This window comes from Tigriopus californicus, chromosome 7 (assembly GCF_007210705.1).
Source record: "Tigriopus californicus strain San Diego chromosome 7, Tcal_SD_v2.1, whole genome shotgun sequence".
Lineage (NCBI taxonomy): Eukaryota > Metazoa > Arthropoda > Copepoda > Harpacticoida > Harpacticidae > Tigriopus > Tigriopus californicus.
The window spans coordinates 9,757,505-9,767,453 of NC_081446.1; the positions used below are offsets into that span (position 1 = coordinate 9,757,505).

A 9,949-nucleotide genomic window follows, 5' to 3' on the forward strand; every position below is an offset into this window, starting at 1 on the left:
GCCCCTTAGAACCAGATCGAGGTGTTCGTGGGTATTTTTTTGCTTTCATGACGTGCTAAGACGAGGAAAGTACTTTTAAGTTCGATACTTGGCCTGCCAAGTTTGTGCGATGGCACTGAACGAGCCTGTTTGTAAGAACCTGAATTGTTCTGATCTTGTCCCCCACGCCACTTTTTCCAACAAGAACGGTAAGGTTGATCGATTTCATGTGACCAAGACTATATTTCCAGGTCTTGAAGGGTTAGTTTTAATTTCATTGTGGAGTTAAGACGTTTACATTAATGAACTAGTTGTTCCCAGATAGTATAGTATGCATTTAACAGTCACTTTATCGGCTGCTATAAATCATGATATATTTGTTATGGGATGATAGAACCGATGACCGTTTAACGACCACGGTTATAAAACTAGACGATAACGAAAATCAACATTGTTCTTTTAAACGATTCTAATTTCTCTCGCCATCAAACGTATGCATGCTAAACGATGCCATTGATCACGCTTCAGCGGTTTGCATTCCGACGGAAAAAGACCTGACATTTAGATTTCGATTGTTGCCGATCTCGCTTAATGGAGTTTTCCTATGGAAATTGACGATTATTGTAAATACCGGTATCCTCATTACCGAGTCGAGATTAAAAATGTCGGAATGCGTTTAGTCATTTCTTTTTCGTTTATGGCTCGCTTATAGGTTCTAGCCAATATTTGATAAGTTCAATGTTTACTTAAGCGCCGCCCCTGAAGCAAGTGGGCGTCCTCTCGACTGTGACAGTCCATTTGTGTGTTAATCTCAGCTCTTTGAAAGGCTGGCCCGGCGTTAGGTAGAAGCTGGTCTTTTCCCAGTACTTCAAACTGTACCTCTGTTGGATTACTTCTCTTTCAGCTTCTCTTGTGTTCACTTCCTTCGACATTTCATCCTCTCCATTATGGTTCTCCAACCCACCCAGGATGCCCCTCAATTCAAGGGCAAGGCTGTGATCAACGGTCAATTCAAAGAGATCAGCTTGTCCGACTACAAAGGCAAATATGTGGTGTTCTTCTTCTACCCATTGGACTTCACCTTCGTGTGTCCCACCGAGATCATCGCTTATAGTGAAAGGGCCGAGGAGTTCCGCAAAATCGGATGTGAAGTGATTGCTTGCTCGACGGACTCGGAATTCTCCCATCTGGCCTGGATTAACACTCCCCGCGAGAAAGGAGGCTTGGGAGAGATGCACATTCCTCTGTTGGCCGATAAGAACTCTGAAATTGCCCGAGCTTATGGTGTTCTCAAGGTAAGACGAGAGGTCCCACTTGTGTCCAAGTGGTTTCGAGATTTCAAATAGAGCGCACCGATCCGTTCTTTACGATTTGTAGGAATAAAATTTAAATGAATTATACTTCATGCGACTTGCTCATGTTTTAATAGATTGAGGTAACGCCAGGAAATAAAAATTTCCGCGAGCATGAGCATACCGAAATGTCGGTATAAGACTGATGCATCCATCCAAAATAGAAATGATCACATTATCATGATCCAAACACGTTTAAGGAATTGATATTTCTCATTGCTGGAAGACCATCCAAACCGTTCTCTTTTAGATTCAGTAAATGTCAAGGTTGTTTTTTGGGATTTCGTCAATAGGCCAGACAGATAAAAGTCATCCAAGTCTCTCGTTTTAGGAGGATGAAGGCATTGCATTCCGTGGGCTGTTCGTCATTGACGACAAGCAAAAATTGCGACAAATTACTGTCAACGACCTTCCCGTTGGTCGTGATGTGGACGAGACCTTGAGACTGGTTCAGGCCTTCCAGTTCACCGATAAGCACGGAGAGGTGTGTCCGGCCGGCTGGAGACCTGGCAAGAAGACCATGAAGCCTGATCAAGAGGGCGTGTCCAAATATTTGGCGGCTAACGGAAAATAACTTATACCCAGAACAGACACTGAATCTGGCTGACAAGAGCATTTCTTTTATTATTCCTGGCAGTCCATAGTTATCATGAGTACACCCGAAACATCACGAACACGTAGCCCGAGCCCAGAGGACTTTATTTCTGGGGACTTGAAGGACTTCCATAGTTAGGAACATCCGTGAACTTCATCTTATTTGAACCACCATAATTCTCCATGATGACGATCTGGAATAATAAAAGTTTTATGTAAAAAAACCTCTCTTGACAAAGCTTGACCATCGAAACTTTACCTCGTTAGATCCCGTCGCCAGGAATGGACCTGGGATGTATAAAGTCTTCTGGGGCCCAACCTGAAAGTAGCGTCCAACATTGAATCCGTTCACGAAAAACGATCCGTGCTTCCAACTTTGACAGTCTGGACAATCAAAGTCGAAATAGGTGTCTTGGGGACTATCATCGTCCACTTGAAGGTTGGCTTTGAAAATTTTGGGCCCCAAGGTCAAGTCTTCAGCCCCTAAAGGTTTCCATCCGCTCAAACTGAAATTGCAATTTGTTTCAAGGAACTGGAGGAAAGCAAAGTGAAGACAATGGCCATCTTTGCCCAGGATATCATACCTGGACACCCAGGCCGAATTGAACTCGAGTGACATGATCTCCCAATCCTCCAACGGCTGGTTGTTCAACAGAACCGGCCCCTCCCACAAACCCTTGTTCTGTTGCAATTCGTGAGGCTTGCCATAATTGGCTCGCCCCAAGTTCTCGACCATGAAATCGACCGTGCAAGAGGGGTTACACGTACCAACCTCGCTCAAATCGACCTCGAATTCGCTATCCCTGGAAGAGATATTACAAAGAGGAAACGTCAGTTTTCCATGGTTTCCTATGATTTCGCGATCTTCATTCATACAGGGGTCCCCAAGATCCGAAAAAAGCCAAGTCTGAGAACTCCAAAATTGGCCTGTTCACCATCTTTCCATTGACAATTAGCTGCAAAAGATCTCGAACGTGACCTCTTATCTTGATCTTATCGCCCGTCTTCAATGCGAGCTGCTTCCGGTAGATAATGTAACCATAACTTTGGCCGTTTCCATCGTTGAGGTCCAATTGCTCCATGGGTAGCAGTACTTTACTAGATTGCTTGGCTGTCGAGGGCTAAAAGCAATTCAGAGAATGAGAATGACCCACTTGAGGGGCATTGGTTTTCCTTTTAGGCGGGGGGGGGGCGGTTTCTTCGAAGGCCTGGTCAATTACCAAGTTGCTCAAGATGCCGGCATAATCCAAATATTCTGTGATGGTAATGTCAGGATAAGCCACAGGTGGCACAATGGCGGGTCTGGCTGGTTTGGCCAACACATTTGCCAAGGGATCATTGGTAGCGATCATTTCTGCAGCTCTGTCATATTTCGGCGTGTAATGGCCGGCCTCTGTGAGGGGAGCATCATAATCTAGAATACACATAAAGGTACCTTTAGAGACCTTCGGCAATCATGAAGGACAGAAAATGATAAAAGAGGACATATCGTTCCCTAATTACCCTTTACCGGTATTATGAACAGGACAGTGAAGGTACAACTCCGACCAATATGAGTCGAATTGGTTAGACTTATTACAAAATCAACATGGAAGTATCTCAATATGCGTCCTTCCGATCAAGATTTTATCAAAGTGCGATTTCATCACGTCGAAATTGGGAGAACCGCGTGTACAAGACAGTGTTCTCCATTAGTCAATCTCACCGTAACTGGCCGTATCTGGTGCATACGACGGGAATATTGGGAGGCCCGTTCCTGCAAGGACATTGGCTCCATTCATGAATCCCCAGTTGGTGCCCCCGTGGAACATGTAGAAGTTGACGCTTCCCTTGTAAAGGAAGATGTTTTGGAGAATTTCGGTAAAATCTGCGAGAAAATGAAATATTCATAGGTGGGGGTCACATTACTCTTTAGACAGGCCATGATGATCGTGGAGCGTGGGAATGACTAGAAGCTCTTGTTTTAACAGTTGTGTATGCACTTCTGAGAAGCAGGGTATTTCTTCGAATACCTCGATCCAATAATGAAAATGATAAACGGATTGTACGTAAATGTTCTTGAATGTGATTTAATGATATGGTTTTTAACTGAATGGTGTCCAGTAATTAGGTTTGTACGTAACTTAATGTTTTTTTTCTGTTATTTGACCGCAACATGAAACAAACCCAAATGTTTCAAAGTAAAAAGGTGAATGAACGCTTCAAAGCACAAAATTTTGATATGAAATGGGCACGCTGCCGTTTAGGTACCATTTTCCAACTTGTCTATCTTGTGCTAGAATGAAGCCTTCAAAACCTGATTGCAGGTGGATACAATACTTAATCAATCCTACAATTGTAAGACACATCCGGTTCACGTGGATTGCTCGTGGCTTCGCAAAAGTAGGCATTTCGACAAAGATTGCTCCTTTTATTCGTTACTCCTCAAGGTATGATAGCTTGTACTTTGGAAATGTTTTAAAGGAACAAAATGTTCATGTTTGAATTTGCAAGGTATTTATACCCGATTCATATTCCTAAACTTGTTATAAGAATCATGCTCCCTTCCCAGAAGAAATCGGATTGTTCGGGTAGTTTTCCAAAAAAGGCAAAAGTTGCTTTTAAAGGCTAATTGATGAAAACTGAATAAGTTTCAGTGAAATAACTTAAACCTCAATAAATCATCAATCATACAAGGTAATACAACTGACTGATGAAACTGCTCTTAATGGCTGAAAGAGAACATATTTTAAATAGATATTTTCGATGTTTTTTTATTAATCATTTTTGTTAGTTTCAATTCTCAAGCAAAATCAAAAGTGACATCGCGGCTAACATACCTTAATGTTTATAATCACAATGATGTCCTTGAAATTTGTTGGGAAAAGCAACACTTAAGCTTTAATCAACGATCCCGTTCTCTGAATCTTATACTCGTGCCTTCTCTGTCGTACTTCCTCGTCAAGTGTTCAGCTTCAAGGGCCCACTATTGATTTGTAGGACGTGAAAAAAAAGCCTTGCATGAAAAAGAATATGAAACCGAAGGAAGGGATCCACATGTGGACCTGAACCTGAATTAGAATGCACTTAGAAATCCCGGACTTGAGTCCAGAGTTCAGAGAAAAAGTATCATTAAACGAGACCAGGAGTTAGGAGTTCATCTTATTCTTAACTAAACAAAGACAATGGAGGCACAACCCCTTCACCTCAAACGTGAGCTGGGCTTGGGGGGTGGGATCGCCATGATCATCGGCACCATGATTGGATCCGGCATTTTTGTGTCCCCTGGTGGCGTATTGCAAAGATCAGGTTCTGTGGGAGCATCACTTGTGATCTGGTTGGTTTGTGGAGTGTGCGCAACTTTGGGTAAGATGAATGAGTCGCAATATTCGGTTGATGTCGTTCAACTAGGTCTAAATTCTTTTCATTGCTTTTTTTGTTAATTGAGTTAAGGTGGTTCATTGAATGTACAGACCTGCCGGGTACAAAATAGGAGGGAATACTACAGAGATCCTCCTATCCTTTTTCTAGTGGTCCAATTCCTTGTTTTCTTAAAATGATATATGTAACCGTTATGGTGCTCATTAGCAGTTTTATTGTCTTTGTAAGGTCGAAAACGAAAAATATTCCAAAAAATGAACTAGGAAACTTATGATTTCCAAATCTTATTGAACCTATTTTTGATACAGTTGCGAAATCTGCTTATTTTTGCCGACACTTCTTTGGTTCATACTAAGCGTACCAAATCTCTCAGAATATCCCATCTTACTTTAAAATTAACTTTGAATCTTTTCGAATCTATTTACAGTGTCTGAAAAATTGCCTCAGGCAGTGTAATTAAGTGCTTATTGTTAGTGCGCATGGCATTTCGTGCTTGGAATAAACGTTTTGCCATCAAGATTGGCAAAAGAGTTCAGATTTGGAGGTGATTTTTCAAGGATGGTAACTTATTTAGAATAACTTATGAAGCAATACAAACTTCAAGCTATTCACAGAATTCGATAGGATACCAAGTGTATGAGAGACGAGAAACAAGAAAAATGAAAAAAAAAAATGGGCCAAAAATGCACACTATTTCACCACAGAAGTTTAAAGGCTTTAATGTCGAAGCTTAAGTCAAGCGGGAACAAAGATACTAGATGCCAAAAGCACATTTTTTGGACGCAAAAAAATCAATCTTTGACACGACTTTGAGTGAAGTGTATTTTAGGGAAACTTTCATTGAATAGGTATTTAGGCCAGAAATGGATGTTTTTCGTCAAAACTTCGAGTAAAATCAATTCAAAATGCTCGAAAATGCAAAAAGTACATAGGTACAGTTTAAGAAATGATCTGAAACAAATGCAGCAACCAAAAAATTCCACTGTTTCAGCTACCAATTCGGGCCCCATTCAGGTTTCCCCACTTTTTTCCTGTTATACTGCTTGCAGGTACTCAGATTATTCATCACCTTGCTCTTGAAAAGAGTGACAATCTCTTCACGTTCACCATGCCACGTTTTACGAGCAGTGCAAGAACGCTTTCAAAAAGACGATCCCCGTTCGTTAATTGCAGACGGCCATTACGACTTTCAATTGGTCCATAAATTCTATTCTGTCCATATTTGATTGCTCTCACATAAAAAATTGCATCGAATCAAGGCTTTTGGAACTTTACTCGTAACTCGCCATCGTTTTCACTGCAAGCTTGAACTTTCTGTTAAAATACAGTCCATTAATATTATCGCGTAGTAAAAATAGTAAGGGCCCAAGAAATGTTACATTTTTATATCACTGTTGCAGAATTGTTGATGATAAATTTCTTTCACACTCACCATCCACAAAACGGTTTCAGAGTCAAAGGTTCATGCTGTAATTTTTTTGTTCGATGTTCAGGGCACATTTTTGGTGACTAAGATACAATTTGTTGCATAATACAGAGAGACCTTTAACTAGAGGAGTGGACATCGGCGGAGCTAAGCCGATTTTCTTTTTGTCATTGCTCTTTGATGGAGGTGTAAATAGAAACACGTAGAAAGGCATTGTCATTTGAGGTCAAAATGCACATATTTTATCTTATTCATAATTACCTAATTTTAAAACTCTAGACTCTTTACTACATGTACCAGAAACTTTCGAAATTTTCACTTGAAATAAGATACCTCAACATTTTGTCATAAAAACACGACTTTTTTTCTTTTAAATCGCTGTTTCATAATGTATGGAAGTGACCTTGTAACTTTTGAGGAGCTGAAATGTTGTTTTCACAAAGTGGCCTAGCTTCGCCGATTGCCATGTCCAATCCTCCTGTTAAAAGTATCCTTGCATAATATGAGTTGTGGTCCCCTAAAGTGTGTACTGGACTTCGGACAAAGTGTTTAATGCCATAGGCTTCCCTTATTTATAATCAGGTGATTGGCGGAAAACTTAAAGCTATGGATGAGCCAACTAGAGTATTGGGTTCGACTCCATTCCCTGGAGGTATCTCATACTTAACATATTCAAATGCCTCCATGTGCTTTGCCCATCCTGGAGTTGAAAACACTCTGAGCGACAGGACAGGGATCAGTTGTACCATATGACAAGAAATGAATTCATTCGAGTACAAACGCCTAAATAACGTGGAGGCTCCATTATCTTAAACCGAGACAGTACCCTTTGCAACCTTTTGTTGGCACAAGCCTCTGTTGAGCTTTGAACTGGATCATGGTCTTTGATTTGTAAACGAGACCCTAATCAACTTTACGTTCAGGGATGCCTCATAGAAGCCAATAGAGACTAATCACGAGACAAAATATTTTATCAACATTCACAAGCATCGGCTAAAGACAGGCCCGTGGAAAAAATAAGGAAAGCAATATTTACACTCTCTCATGAGATGAATTTTAACAAAGAAATTGAACATCAGAATCAGGTAGTTCTTCTCCTCTTAGCCCATTTGGGCTCCAATGAGTTCAGCAGGTTTGCAAAAGGTCGAACAAGTCCAACGATGTTTCACTAGGAACATCACAGAATTGAGAGCGCTCTCATATTGGGGGAGGCTAGATAGGTTGGGACTGTACAGTGTTCGGAGAAGGTACGAAAGGTATCTGATACTGTACGTTTTCAAAAGTATCCATGAGCTTTGTCACAACCCAGGATTTAGGATCAATTCTAGTGACCCCAGAGGCTTAATGTGCGTTTTGAGAGCACCTTCAAGTCCTCGAGAATCCAGGCTAGTTCGAAAAATGAAGTCCACATCTCTTCTTTCTCGGGCTCCTTCATTGTTTAATTTGCTTCCTTCCAATATTCGTAGGGAATACGTAGACCTTGTTGATCCGGTTGCATCTTTCAAGTCAGACTTGGACAAATTTTTAGATAGCATTCCAGATCAACCCTACATTCAAGGACTAGCTCAGTCTGCCAACTCAAATTCGTTGGTAAACCAAATATCATATAAAGATTGAAACAGACGAATAATAACCTTTCATTTTAATACTATTGGGGATTACATTCCATGTCGCGGTCACATAAGCCCGTGAAAAACCAAACCAAAAAAAGATTATCATATTTTCCCTTGCCACAGGTGCCATGTCCTACATCGAGTTGGGAACGATGTTCCCAGCCAGTGGTGCGGATTATATCTACCTGATGCAGGGTTTGGGGCCCTTTGTGGGTTATTTGTATTCGTGGATGAACACATTCGTTCTACGTCCAGTTCAGGGTGCAGTTATTTGCCAGGTGTTTGCTCTCTACCTCCTTCAACCATTCTACAATCATTTCGGATCGCACACTTTCACCGAAGACCTTAAGTGGAACTTGGAAAAAGGTGTCACGATTCTGGCTCTAAGTATGATGATTCTCTTTTCTCTACTAGTTGATCCGTATCTATCACTAACTTTGTCTGCCTGAATCGACGATTACAGTTGCGCTCTGTGTGATCAATTGTTGTAGCGTCAAAATGGCCTCTTGGCTGCAAAATGTGCTGACAGTGGCCAAACTCATTGCGATTGCGCTAATTGTTGCCGGTGGAACCTACCACATAGCCATGGGTAAGGACAAGCTCCAGATATATGGTGCACTTTCAGACGAGGTATGAATTCCTACCATGGTCAACCATTCAATTCCAACCTAGGAGAATTTGAATACCTAGAGCAAGGTTTTGATCGGGTTCCCAATACCACTGACAGCGCAAGTTCCATTGCTCTCGCATTTTATTCGGGTCTTTGGTCTTACGATGGATGGAACAACTTGAACTTCGTCATGGAGGAACTTCAAGATCCATTGAGGTACAATGAATAGAAAACCCAAATTGGCCCCTTTCTCGCGCAAATCCTCACTATTAACCCTATTTTCAGAAATTTGAATCTATCGATCTTGATTGGAATCCCCCTGGTGACAGTGATTTACGTCTTGGTGAATATTGCGTACTTGACTGTATTGAGCCCTTCTCAGGTCCTACGATCTGACGCAGTAGTGGTCACGTGGGGCCGCCTGTTCTTTAAAGACACGTCCTACGAATTTCTGGGGGAATATGTCCCTTGGGTGGCTAGTGGCTTTGTGGCCTTATCCACTTTTGGAGCTGCCAATGGCACCCTATTCGGATCATCTCGCGTATCCTTCGCTGCAGCCAGGGAAGGACATCTCCCGGAAATACTCTCGTACATTCACTCCAAACAACGGACACCAATACCCTCTTTGATTCTGTTTGTAAGAGGGAACTACATGTATATTTACGTCATGCTATGACTATGAGAAGCTAAATCGATCTTAATATCTCAATTGCAGACAATCATGGCAATTGGACTGGTGTTGACCAGTGATACATACACCATGATAGACTTCTTCAGTTTCGTGGCCTGGATGTTTTATGGAGGGGCCTTCTTGTCAGTGATTACTCTGCGATTCACTGGAGCAAAATTAGAGAGACCGTTTCGGGTAAGGGTGTCACAAACTTCAGTTATTATTGTTTGCGGTTATTGAGCACTCCAGTGCATTATTTGTTCGAAAAAATGAGAATTTCATGTCGACGAATGAACAAGAAATTAAAAATGTCTGTCTCTTTTATCAGATTTGGATTGTCATCCC

At 41.4% G+C, this 9,949-nt stretch overlaps 3 protein-coding genes across 4 annotated transcripts in view; 2 read left to right on the forward strand and 1 right to left on the reverse strand.

Moving 5' to 3' along the window:
• Window positions 1–895: 895 nt before the first annotated feature.
• On the forward strand, window positions 896–2,017 carry LOC131883028 (peroxiredoxin-2-like; the record flags this gene model as incomplete). The annotated part of the gene is given in 2 exon segments (XM_059230359.1): window positions 896–1,274; window positions 1,663–2,017. Coding segments are annotated over 2 exon segments (591 nt in total). The 3' UTR covers window positions 1,906–2,017.
• Window positions 1,850–9,949, reverse strand: part of LOC131883020 (beta-galactosidase-1-like protein 2) — a 13,356-nt gene continuing 5,256 nt past the window's right edge. For both annotated transcript variants that reach the window (XM_059230349.1, XM_059230348.1), the window contains exons 7-12: window positions 3,631–3,792; window positions 3,146–3,339; window positions 2,802–3,046; window positions 2,510–2,728; window positions 2,185–2,431; window positions 1,850–2,119 (exon numbers count right to left, since the gene is read on the reverse strand). In XM_059230349.1, coding sequence (XP_059086332.1) covers window positions 2,030–2,119; window positions 2,185–2,431; window positions 2,510–2,728; window positions 2,802–3,046; window positions 3,146–3,339; window positions 3,631–3,792 — 1,157 coding nt within the window. In that variant the 3' untranslated portion in view covers window positions 1,850–2,029. The remainder of the gene's footprint in view (window positions 2,120–2,184; window positions 2,432–2,509; window positions 2,729–2,801; window positions 3,047–3,145; window positions 3,340–3,630; window positions 3,793–9,949) is intronic.
• On the forward strand, window positions 5,005–9,943 carry LOC131883024 (b(0,+)-type amino acid transporter 1-like). The gene is made up of 6 exons (XM_059230353.1): window positions 5,005–5,270; window positions 8,448–8,711; window positions 8,788–8,913; window positions 8,997–9,150; window positions 9,220–9,571; window positions 9,650–9,943. The coding sequence occupies exons 1-6, from the start codon at window positions 5,090–5,092 to the stop codon at window positions 9,842–9,844; spliced, it is 1,272 nt and encodes a 423-aa protein (XP_059086336.1). The 5' UTR covers window positions 5,005–5,089; the 3' UTR covers window positions 9,845–9,943.

Excerpts from the sequence above, each read along its gene's own strand:
- LOC131883024 (XM_059230353.1), top strand. The coding sequence starts at position 5,090 with ATGGAGGCACAACCCCTTCACCTCAAACGTGAGCTGGGCTTGGGGGGT. Across the intron at positions 8,712-8,787 it reads TGTCACGATTCTGGCTCTAA|TTGCGCTCTGTGTGATCAAT; the intron begins GTATGATGATTC and ends CGACGATTACAG. Across the intron at positions 9,572-9,649 it reads TACCCTCTTTGATTCTGTTT|ACAATCATGGCAATTGGACT; the intron begins GTAAGAGGGAAC and ends TCTCAATTGCAG.